The 13,017-nt window shown below is 38.7% G+C and overlaps 1 protein-coding gene across 1 annotated transcript in view; it reads left to right on the top strand.

The window, feature by feature from the left end:
* The first annotated feature begins 12,352 nt into the window (after nucleotides 1-12,352).
* The window catches only part of LOC126484981 (nucleoredoxin-like protein 2), a 54,623-nt gene continuing 53,958 nt past the window's right edge, over nucleotides 12,353-13,017 (top strand). Inside the window, 1 exon segment of the mRNA XM_050108586.1 lies at nucleotides 12,353-12,374. Coding sequence (XP_049964543.1) covers nucleotides 12,353-12,374 — 22 coding nt within the window.

Here is a 13,017-nt window from a genome sequence, read left to right as displayed (position 1 = left end):
CCAGATTGTGCTTTTATTGTTGTAAATTCATTCATTAAGTTTACAATATTTACATATTGTTGTGTTAATTCAAAACTAGGAAACAACCTGATGGCAGCGAATCTGCTGATCCTTTGATAGATAGTATGGAACCTTCAGCAAGCGAAATGGAACTGCAAGCTGAAGGTGACGAATTAACTGTGGCAATTAGCAATACCATGGGACTCTTTGTGAAATTGCACAAAAGAGTAGAAAAAATGATGAACGAAAATCTCGAAAGCATGTCCTTAAACCAAGAAGCTACAATGAAGACAGATTTCGATAGCTTATCATCAGAACAGGACGCTCTTAATACTGTGCTGGACTTATTTCGATCCAAATAAGACAGCCTTAAGTCCAAACTGAACAACATTCAATCCAAACAGAACGTATCTGAGCTCAAACTGAGCACCCTACCTGATAATATAAAAATGTTATTGGGTGAAATTTATTTGATATGGTCAGAACAATCTAGCTTAAAATAAACTGTCCAGCAGCTAACAGAAAGAATAAATAAGTTAGTTGCTGAATAGCAGAACAATATTAAAGAATGATTTGATGTACAGAAACAGAAATTTTCAAATTACTGTTCAAGATAGTTAAATGAAAAGGACATACAGATCTAAGAAGTTAAAGTTGTTATACAACCAGCTAGTGCCATAGCATTATCAGAATGAGATGCTTCAGGACAACTAATTCAATCTGAGTTATGTCAGATTAAAGTTACATTAAGTAGGGACTTCCTGAGTTATGTAGTAATGTAGCTACACAAATTAAAGGCAGAGAAGGGAATTACCCACTGTGCAAAAAAAAAAAAAAAATGCATGAGTAATCACCCATTGGTTACAGGGCAGGTGATACTTACAAGGTTTTAAGTCAATTTGGTAAAGTAAATAAAGACAAAATAGACCATAGTAGCCTGTCACCTAGGTACGTATCATCTGAGATGGGGGCAGTTCTGGCCACATCAGCAATTGTTTTAGAAGAAAGTATATTAAAACATAGGAAGCTCCAAGTTTTTTCGCCCGACAAAAAGGCAATTCATTCTGTAGTTTTCATAAAATGCATTAAGGGAGTACCACCGCCAATTTACAAAAAATACAGTTCAATACAGCCCATGTACAAGGGGATGTGGCACTATTGGCGGCTTAAATGCTGAATGTTGCAAATCGTACAAACAGTTCAAAAGGGCTTTCTGTCAAAATACTTGCCTACCTGTGAACAGGAAAGATTACCAAGGTAAGTTTACATTCCCAACCCATATCATAGTAAAAAAAGCAGTCTGTTCAAATCCATCAATTTACAAAAAAAAAACCAGTAATGGGATGAATCAATCTCGTACTGCAATATATTAAGATTTCTCAAAGCCAAACTACCTCTCGTTATTAGGGAAAAGCTGGTGCATGCCCCAGAAAGTAATTAGGAGGTCCATTTACTGAGTCCATGAATACACAAAAGTAAGTAATAGCAATGGTGTCGGCCCATTTTCTCTGTCAGGCAACCATTACAACAATCAGAAATGGAACAATGATCATGCCACAATCGACAGTACCTTTGGTAGACAACTATGAGCACAGTAGCCACAGTTGTCCATATTTTAACAAAAGAAAACGACAAACTACACAAAATACACATGCAAGGTCACTGTGGAGGCTCAGAGAATGATCCCTGTGTTTGCACTCGTGATATACCACAATACTCTCTGCATCATGTCTGAGTGCCATTGGAAAGTGCTGCAAGTGTGATTGTTACATTTTAAAATATGTGATGTTACAGTTGAAACTTTGCCTACAAAGACACGTACTCAGTGTGTAGTGGACATTGAAATTAATAATACCTGTCTGCATAACACACAACAGGTTATGAACAATGAAAACAGTTCAAAAAACTTAATAAAATATGGTTATCAGTGAGCAATGAAAAGGCCTACGAGACACAAAAGAAAGGAAGCTACCTCATCACTTAGAAAGAAAGTACTGTTTGTACAAAAGTGAGAAGTAACAATAATATATAGTGTTTACCTTTGGAGTGTGGATGTCATGTAGGTACCTCTTCAAGGAGCTAGGCATTTTAAGAGCACCGTCACAATACATTTGTATGGACGAATGAAAATAATGATGTTGTCATTAATGTTTACAATAATCATACATGCATTCCAGAAAATAATTCCTCCCACATCATTTTGATAAAAGAATCACTCAAATGATATATGAAATATGGAATTCTATAAACACACACACACACACACACACACACACACACATAAAAATATACACTGAAGCACCAAAGAAACTGGCGCAGTTGATGTAATATGGGACCCTTGATATGTCTAGAGACTCTGACAAGTGACGAGCGGCGAGTACGTAAGACAACAAGTATCTAACACAGTTTTTAGGTCGGCTACAGCTGCTACAATGGCAGGGTATCAAGATTTAAGTGAGTTTGAACATGGTGTTATAATCGGCATACGAGCAATGGGACACAGCATCTCCAGGGTAGCGATGAAGTGGGGATTTTCCCTAATGACCATTTCATGAATGTACCAAAAATATCAGGAATCCCGTAAAACATCAAATCATCGACATTGCTGTGGCTGGAAAAAGATCCTGCAAGAACAGGACCAACCACAACTGATCAGAATCGTTCAAACTGACAAAAGTACAACCATTCCACAAATCGCTGCAGATTTCAATGCTGGGCCAGCAACAAGTGTCAGCATGCAAACCATTCAACGAAACAACATCGAAATGAGCTTTCGCACTCAAAGGCCCACTCATATACCCTTGATGATTGCATGATACAAAGCTTTACGCCTCGCCTGGGCCTGTCTAGACTGACATTGGACTGTTGATGACTGAAAACTTGTTAGCTGGTCGAATGAGTCTCTTTTCAAATTGTATTGAGTGGATGGACATGTATGGGTATCGAGACAACCTTATGAATCCATGGACCTTACATTTCTCCAGGGCTGTTCAAGCTGGTGGAGGCTACGTAATGGTGTGGGATGTGTGCAGTTGGAGTGATATGGGACGCCTGATATTTCTAGAGACTTTGACAAGTGACGAGTGATGCATACACAAGCATCATGTCTGATCACCTGCATCCACTCATGTCCATTATGCATTCCGCCGGACTTGGGCAATTCCAACAGGACAATGCGACACCCCATACGTCCAGAATTCCCACAGGCTGGCTCCATGAACATTCTTTTAAGTTTAAACTGCTGGCCATGAAACTCCCCAGACATTAATATTATTGAGCATATCTGGGATGCCTTGCAACATGCTCTTCAGAAGAAATCTCCACCTCCTCGTACTCTTACGGATTTATGGGCAGCCCTGCATGATTCATGATATCAATCCCTCCAGCACTGCTTCAGATATTAGTCGAGTCCATGCCATGTCCTATTGTGGCATTTCTGCGTATCGTTGGGGCCTACACCATGTTAGGCAGGTGTGCGGTTTCTTTGGCTCTTCAGTGTGTAACTACACTGATGGAAAAAATTGCAACACCAAAAAATAATCACTTTAGTGTAATAAAAAGTTGGGAATACATTTGTCTAGATAGCGTATTTAAGTGATTAACACTGCAAGATCTCAGGTTAATATGAGCTTGAGATAAGCCATTCCAAATGTGAAATGTTGGTACATTAACAACCGGTGTAACTGCCAGAACGTTGTATGCAGGCGAACAAAGACGCACGCATTATGTTGTACAGGTAGCGGATGTCAGTTTGTGGAATGGAGTTCCATGCCCATTGCACTTGGTCAGTCAATATGGGGATGGTTAATGCTGTTTGTCCATGATGCTGGGATTTTCGTCTGATGATGTCCTGAATGTGCTCAATGGGAGACAGATCTGTTGTTCATGCAGGCCAATGCAACATGTCGACATTCTGTAGGTCATGTACGGTTACAGCAGCAGTATATGGGCGAGCGTTATCACGTTGGGAAACACACCCTGGAATACTGTTCATGAATAGCAGCACAACCAGCTGAATCATCAAACTGACATACAAATTTTCAGTCAGGTTGTTTGGGACAACCACAAGATGCTCCTGCTGTCTTATGAAATCGTACCTCAGACTGTAACTCCAAATGTAGGTCCAGTGTGTGTAGCATGCGGACCAGTTTGTCGCAGGTGCTCAACTGCACTTCTTCTAACCAACACATGGCCACCAATAGCTCCAAGGCAGAACTAGCTTTCATCAAAAAGCACAACATAACTCCACCCTGCCCTGCAGTGAGCTCTCTTGACACCACTGATGTCGCAAATGACGGCGGTTTGGGGTCAGTGGAATGCACACTACAATGTGTCTGGCTCAGTGCTGTCCTTCAAGTAACCGATTTGTAATAGATCGTTGTGTCACTGTGGTGCTAACTGTTGTTCAAATTGCTGATGCACTTGCAGTATGATGCACCAGAGCCATACGCTGAATATGGTGGTCTTCTCTCTCTGTAGTGTCTCCATTATCTTAATGGCACTCATGACTAACATCAACTCGCTACATCCAGTCTCAAAGATAGCTAACACTCACGAGTATTACAGTGGGTAGATATGGCGAACCCGATTTGCATCTTCATACTACGCTAGTAGCGCCACTTTTATACCACTGGCGCTAAATTGGAACAGACATGACTTTTCAGATGTTGAAACACGCCTACCAACTTTTGTTTACATGCACAACTCCTTGGTGTTGCGATTTTTTTTCTGTCAGTGTATATAACTGATGAATGATTTTCTAATATACAGTGAGAAGATGTGTATGTACTAACAAAACTTAATTTCAGAATGATGTAGCTTAAGTTTTATATTATGTGTTACTGATACAGCTCTACAATTGTTTCATGTATCCACTATTTGAGGAGCTGCCTGACATCTGTCTCGCCGGCCGAGGTGGCCAAGCGGTTCTAGGCGCTTCAGTCTGGAACCGCGCGACCGCTACGGTCGCAGGTTCGAATCCTGCCTTGGGCACAGATGTGTGTGATGTCCTTAGGTTAATTAGGTTTAAGTAGTTCTAAGTACTAGGGGACTGATGACCTCAGATGTTAAGTCCTATAGTGCTCAGAGCCATTTGACATCTGTCTCATTGGAATACAATCAATCGCCGCCCACGGTGGTCTAGCGATTCTAGGCGCTCAGTCCGGAACCGCGTGACTGCTACGGTCGCAGGTTCGAATCCTGCCTCGGGCATGGATGTGTGTGATGTCCTTAGGTTAGTTAGGTTTAAGTAGTTCTAAGTTCTAGGGGACTGATGACCACAGATGTTAAGTCCCATAGTGCTCAGAGCCATTTGAACCATTTGAATACAATCAATCTCTCCTGAACCCTGTAACCATTTCCTGACACACTGGCCTATTCACCTAGGTCCCTACTTTCCACCAAGGATTCTGGCACCGATTACTGACATCACGTTTATACGTGAGTTCCAACTCAAGCCACCATGCCCTGGAAAAACCGCGTCAGCAGCTACCTGACCTAAGAACTAACGAAGTTTTTTGTTCGCAAAAATGTAACAAACGGACTGTTGACTCTTGAAACGATACAATATGGCTTCCTTAAAGCAAACAGAAACTCTAATACATCAGATATGTATTGTCTATTCACAACAACAAATATTGCTAAATGGACTTGATGGCATCAAGTTAATTATACAACAAGATGTGTTAAAAACAATCGCAGTTCACTGCTACTGGACAATATTCATGATCTGTAAGATTCTACATTCCAGTAAATCTCTAAACGTGTCAACTACTACAAGACATAAATTTATGAAAAGGGAAAAGCTATATGATTTTAACATCAGTTATACACAACCAAATTCCAAACTTCTTAATGTAATCAATAAAGCTTACCATTATGAATAGTGGTTACAATCTGAAGGACACGACCTAATTTTTAGCTCAGGTTTCCCATGGACTTCACGTGAGTAAGAAGACAATAGATAATGCACAAAATCCAAAAAATAATGTACGAGAAACCACCTTTTGATTCCAGGGCAGGTGATACTTACAGTGTCTGCAATTTGTTTGTTCATTTCATCTGTTTTCTCTTCCTACTTATTGGATGTTGGCACATAAACTCAGCATCTACACTGCCAGTGCTCTGTCATTTCAAGTCAAAGAACAAAGAAAATATAACTGCAATTAATGAAGAATTTCTCACCAGAACGATGCTATATATATATATATATATTTCTGACGGTTTTTTGGTACAGAAATTCCAAAGTCATCTTGATGTCCACTGCTCTTGGTGAAAGAATGCCTATTATGATTTGTACAACCAGTATGACTACAAGAAATGTCAACTGATTGCTCCATTTTCTAGCATTATATTGAGTCTCGTCTGTACCTTGATATTCCTTGTACAGATTTCATCTGTCCCCAAAATCATAGTTATTTACTAGTAAAGCTGGAACTCTTACTTAGTCATATATTTTTTGAAACAGGTCAGATGATAGAGCATTCACAGATGAGACTGTGTCGATAGTAACAGTCACTGGGATGTCAAATATCTGCAAATTAATTACTGACTGTGCAGCAGCTGAACCTTCATTGTTATTTCTGCTTTTGTCATAAAACAATTTATTCCTGATATCTATCCCATGATTACATTTGAATAAGTTTACACTACTATCTGCATTTTGACGAACACTCCAGTTTCCAGCATATTAGTCGACGATTGATTATTATTGTTGGCTAATTCTGTAATTAAGGGTCTGTTCCCCCGTCTTGGTTATTCCATGGATCCGGTTGGCTAAAGTTCTGCCAAGTATTTTTATGGTTAGTATTGCCACCTTGGGGCACATAAACTGGGTCATATCTCCTCTCTTGCCTGTTCTGCCTACTGTGGCTGTTGTCATAATTATTATTATGATTGTGACTGCTACCATTGGTGTGGTTCCTGACAATTTGCTGTAAGTCATGATGAGGTCATTAGATTGTCCTTGATTCAGTTGATCTTATTTATCAACGCACTAAAATTCGGAATAATAACCAAGTAAATTTTATGGCTGCTGCTAGTACTGTAGTCGGCGCAGTTCACAAGGAACACATTTGTTGTCAGCTCAGCTGAAAGTGCACAGACAGCACCTACATTACGTTCTTGCACTTGGCAATGTCGCAGACAGTCTATCTTCAGTATTTTTACTACAGTTCACAATAGTGTTTAAGGTCTCTTGGCTGGGTAGGCGCCATAGTCAGCTGCACAGCTAGCCAATCAACACTCAGTCTGTTTCTGTGTTCCGAACTGTGTAAACTTCCGACATATTTGAGAGTTCTATCGTGTTTTACGTGTGCGATACTACGATTCAGTTCTGTGGTAGTCTGTGTCTTTTGAGAGTTTTCTTATAATGGTTGCAACACCTAGAAGGCGTCAAGTGTTTCACAAACAGGTAGGAGACCTCATTTTTAAATGTACTCTTTCTTAAAACGTGAGACAGATCCAGGCGAGCCTGTCTGCGACGTTGCCAAGTGCAAGAACGTAATGTAGGTGCTGTCTGTGCACTTTCAGCTGAGCTGACAACAAATGTGTTCCTTGTGAGCTGCGCCGACTACAGTACTAGCAATAGCCATCAAATTTACTTGGTGATTATTAGCAATTTTAGCGTCTTGATAAATAAGATCAGTTGAATCAAGGACAGACATGATATCTCCTAAATTTGACTCACTAACATAAATTACTTATTCACACTCTTCTACTGTTAGTTTTGCCTTTAGTATGCGAAAAAGATCATGATGAGACATGGACTCATCTCAGACCCAGGTTTTGTTGAGGTATTTCTCAAAATAACGCCTCAAACTGCCTTGTCTAAAGTTGAATATCTCGATTTCAAACACCTGTCAGTGTAACCTTTCCTGGATTCCTGTTGAACAACAATTCGCCAGGAGAGCTAGCACAAATCTTTAATAGCTATGACAAGTTTCCATTGCCTCAGTTGCCCACAGTGCGTCTTCCCCATGTATTTAACTTGTGACAAAGGAAACCTTTTGCAAACCCATCGATGTTTGCGGTAACATTCCATGAAATGCTCCGATAAACACAGTTGTGTGTGTACTTTTCTTATTGGGTAAGAACACATGAAACTGCCTGTGTTTGATTAATTTTTCTTCTGTCAGGATGGTAGTATAGTCAGTGTGTGTGACGAGTCAAAGTGGCACTTAAATACTAAACACAAAGAGTGGAATTGCTATTATGTAACGCGTTGCTTTAAAGAGTGTGATGTGAGAGAGCGCAGTTATGAATGGAGTTTGAACACTAAATACTAAGCGCAAACAGTACTGAATGGGGCTCAAGCACTGTGAGTAATGAAGTACTCCAAACAGAGTGTAACATACAGAGGGTGTGTAATAGTACTCTGCAGAGCATGCTAGCCACGCAGAAGGAGACCATTACATGCAATGCTAGCTTTTTCCATATTTCATGCCAGCTATTTAGGTGACGATACAAATATAGAGAAATAAGAAAAATGGGTCATATCAATGAATGAAACAACCTGCATCAACAAATTGTATTATAATGTAGAGACATGTGTGATTAGTTAAGTTAAAGTAATGTGTATTAAGAGAATTTTTAATAGGTAATCAGATGTGTGTCCCTTCTGCATCTGTTACTTTCTATTTTCCTTCCATGTGTTAATATTTCAATGTGTGATGGGAGAAGGAACCAGTGGACCCAGACTTCAGACTCACACATGTAGTCTGCAAAAAGTGCAAAGTCATCATGCTGAGGCAATTAAGACAGCCACTTGTTGCAACCAAGTTAATACTGACAGTGCTGAAGCTGGCATATAGTGTCAGTGAAAAGTATTGTAGTGTTTTTATTTCTTTTTCTCATCAAATTGTAGTGATTTGATAATAATGTGAATAGCTTTCTCAAACTAGTCAGAATGGATTTATGATGGTAATGCAATGAAATGAGTAAATATTGTTCTACCACAAACAGAAGCCATATTGGCATGAAGCACATACAAAAAAAAATAGCATATGCTATAGTGCAGATGACCAGAACAGGGCTGTATAAGGTGGGCAAGCACACAAATAATTTGTATCATCATATACTGAAAATTTAAGGGCCGTACATCATATACTAATAAATTGTACTGACGTTTCTCTAAACGCTTGTAACCCCATCAAATTTTTTTAAAAATAATAACATCTTTTACACAGAATTTGTGTTATCTTAAATGAATAAGCTTACAAACATTGGTTAGTGATTTAAATAACTAGCATAAAAATAAGACTTGCCTCATAAAATGAGAAAAATAATTCGATGTGAAGTCTAAAATTCGTGCTTTCTGGCAAGATGAAATGATAATTTCCACTTTATTTAACATCAATGATAGGAAAATGGTTCAAAACATGTAGTTAATGTCAGTAATGTTAACCTTTAGTACAAATATGAAATATAATTTGTTGAAGTGACAACTGAATACTATGAAATTTATTATGAACGAAAATAAAATTACATAGTTTCATCCTGAAATACACAGGCAATTACAGATTTGAATGTTTCTCAAGCTGAAACTACTTGACCTGAAAATCCACAATTTGAAAACAGTTTGTATGAGGGGATGTGTGACATCACCATTAAATAAAAAACCTTTTGTATCAGTTTATTGAATTTACTGTATATGATCAATAATCAGAGGAAGATGCTTCAAATGAATTGAATTCAACATTATTAAAGCATGAAAGTATGATGGCTCATTAACAGCAAGGATATGCTCCTATTTCTCTTTCACACTTTGAAAAATGGCATATGGTCCAGCAGCTGATGTTTGTCCTCAGCAGCCCCAGGTGTGATGAGTATAACTGAACACGAAAACAGTTAACCCTGTAGGTTCAGTGAGAGGCTCCAGAGCTGAGGTATTTTTGTTCAAAATCATAGGTACAGATTTTAAAACTTACAATCGATTAGTATTTATTTAGGAACCTGGCCCAGTGGGCCCTCTTTGAGGGCAAGATAAGAAAATCAGAGATACTAGAGCTCATAGAGGTTTACAGACAATTACTCTTCCTGTGTGCCACTGGCATACTGAACAGAAAAAGAGGAAAAGATGGTGTCAGCAGAAGTACCCTCCGCCACATACTGTCAGATGGCTTGGTGAGAATTGCTATAGATGTAGAAAGGCGTAAATGAGAGCTGTGCTAATTTATTTAGAACTATGTCGAGGCAGGCCAACGGCGGTTCCAAGAGTTTCTGTTGCTGATTAAGAAGCTGCTGCTGATGGTGCTACATCTGGGTGTGCTGTTTCAAGATCTCTACCTTTGCAGGCTCCATAAATGTATATTTAGTTCCTACTGTATTGTACATAGAAGTACTTAACATCTTATTTCCCATTTGGTGTCTTCCACAAGAATTAATCAACACTCAGGTGGACACAGTTACTTTTTCATACACTAGATGTACAGTTAAACTAAATGTAGATTCCTCGAGCCAGAAAAACAACACAAGATAATTCAAGATTTGTAATTTTGGTCATAGGTGTCTGCAGAAGTTTATCCAAAAGCAGACCATATTATAAATTTTTCATTATAGGTATAGCTTGATGAGTAAGTAGATTTAATGTGAGTTTATAGATAGGTTGTGCCACAAGAACTAAACATTACAGAAGATACATGTAATGTATTGTATCTCAGAGTGGTAATAGATGTCCATTCAGTACTTCTTAAAGCAAATTGCTTTGATACCTAACAGGTAAGCCCATTTCATTAGGATATATAACATACATCTTTCTGTGTTATGAATATGAATGTGGATGCCATCTAGTTTTAGTTAATGATTATTTTTACTTAATGGTCCTAAACTACATCTGTATATGAGTAAATCCAGCGTATGCAACGAGTAGCGAAATACAGGGGAAGCTATAAAAAATTTACAAAAGAAATTTCGTTAGGTTGACACCGAAAATCTGAACCTGAAAAAAGTAGTATTGAGAAATTCCTGTTGGAGATAAAAAAATATAATTAACAGAAAATACCTTCAAGCAACAGTCCACTAAGAGAAGATACAGCAAATAATTTAAAAAATTCTTATTTAACTTTGTTGCAGTCTTTAAAGCTATTTGCTTACAAAGCTTCGTATCTTACCCTTTTCAGACATAGGTGCGTTATTTTTATGCTTCATATGTTTTTTATTATGGAATGACGTAAGTAAATGTGTTTTGAAAGTTAATTTTTTTAGGTGAATATGTAAAGTGCTCCCCAGGCCCAAAATGCGACTAGATAAATATGAGTAACTTCCCATACCCACCTTCAGGATGGTCTACAGGACCGGTTCTTAAAGAGCTTGTAACTAATCCAAGATTGTCTCGCCACTCCAACTTGACAAATTATTATGTAGCCATGCCAACTGGATTACCAAATTCCTATCTCTATGACTGCAAGTGACCTATGTTGCAGCCCATAGATATCAAGAAGGTGTCAACTTCAGGAGAGCAGATCTTTTGATCTGGAAATTTTACGCTCTTTTTTCTCTCTTCCCTAAGCCTTGCCACATACAACGATCTGCATGAGCTGAAGTTTGTGGGTGCAGTAAATCGCCGCAATTTTCGTGTGACCACACACCACTGTTTAATCATGGAGGTAAAAAAATATTTATTTATACCTCCATGGTTTCCATCTACTGCAGCGCCGCCATCTATTGGTGTAAAGAGATTTCAGCGGCAAACAGAAATGTTCTCACAAAGGTTATTTCAGTTCATTTCAGATTCGCTGTGGAAGAAATAGTTTTGAAGGTTGACTTCAGAACTTGTATTAAAAAAAAAGTGTGAACAAAATGCAATATCGGAAATATAGTACCAAATGACTACAGCAATGATTCCTTAAGCGATAGCAGTTTTCACATTCTGTTAATTTAGTTTGCAAATTACTGGGCGAACCTAATGATGGCGAAATCTTTTGTGATAGGACACGGAGATCTACAAACAGCTACTGATCCTATGTGTAGCTCCTCACATTATACAACAAAATACTTGTATGAGTTAAGCAATTTCATCTAATAAATAGCTGACACCAACATAACGATTCCTACCAACAGAAAGAAGTTAAAAGTTTTAGAATTTTCGACATCAATGTCCAAGCAAGCATTGAGCCAAATAATACCTAACACGTGCGACTCTATATATACTGTAGAAGGATTTAATGAAGTGAAATACCTCAGTTATGTAATATACCGACTATGACAATTTATAGATTTTTTTAAACATGTTTGGAGGCATATATATCCCAATAAATTATGGGAATGTCTACTGTGGTGTATTTTACTTTGTTTCTAAGTGTCTGGGTATTTTCTGTTTCCTGCCTGAAATCTGCTAGCAGCAGTTAGTTTCAGAATGTCTTCAAACTAGTGCCAGGGTTCTGGGCTGTCCCAATAGCTTCCCTTCTTTCTTAGTGCAAAGCACTTTTGGAGTTCTCATAATTTGGCGAATTTTTGCGACAAAATCTGCACCTATATCTTTAAAATCTTAAATTTCATTCTCAAAAATTTGATAGAGAAGCACTGTCTTTTCTTCGTGGACTCTTTTCTTGCAGTTACACATTCTCTTCTTAAGATGCACATCTTCTTCGTTAGGTTAGCAAGAATGTTGCTAGTCAGCCACGATTCTACCATCTGCAATTTTTAAACAGTCTCCGCACTAACTACGTTCGCAATTCACTCACAACCAGTTCATATACCTATCTCACTTTCTGTGCACCCAGTAGTGACGGCAGGACTTCTCATTCATTACTTAGGCCTTCCAAACTATATGGAAGCGAAGGCTGTCGGCGAGGGCAGTATCTTACTGACGGTGACAACTCTTCTGCTCCTGGAGAACGACTGGCGTAAATTGACAGTGGGGTACGCTCTGGTCGGAAAACCCACGGTGTAGAACTGCTTGGTCGGAAGTCCCACAGTACATGTGTCACCTTTAAAAGGGTGGGAAACACAACAGTCAGAAAGCCCACATAGCCTAATGTGAGCTGCCTTAGCGGGCCGATCGTGCAATGACTGATTACA

Source organism: Schistocerca serialis, chromosome 6 (genome assembly GCF_023864345.2).
Source record: "Schistocerca serialis cubense isolate TAMUIC-IGC-003099 chromosome 6, iqSchSeri2.2, whole genome shotgun sequence".
Classification (NCBI taxonomy): domain Eukaryota; kingdom Metazoa; phylum Arthropoda; class Insecta; order Orthoptera; family Acrididae; genus Schistocerca; species Schistocerca serialis.
Note: the sequence above shows the minus strand (reverse complement) of the source record. Positions and strands in the feature narration are given on the sequence as shown.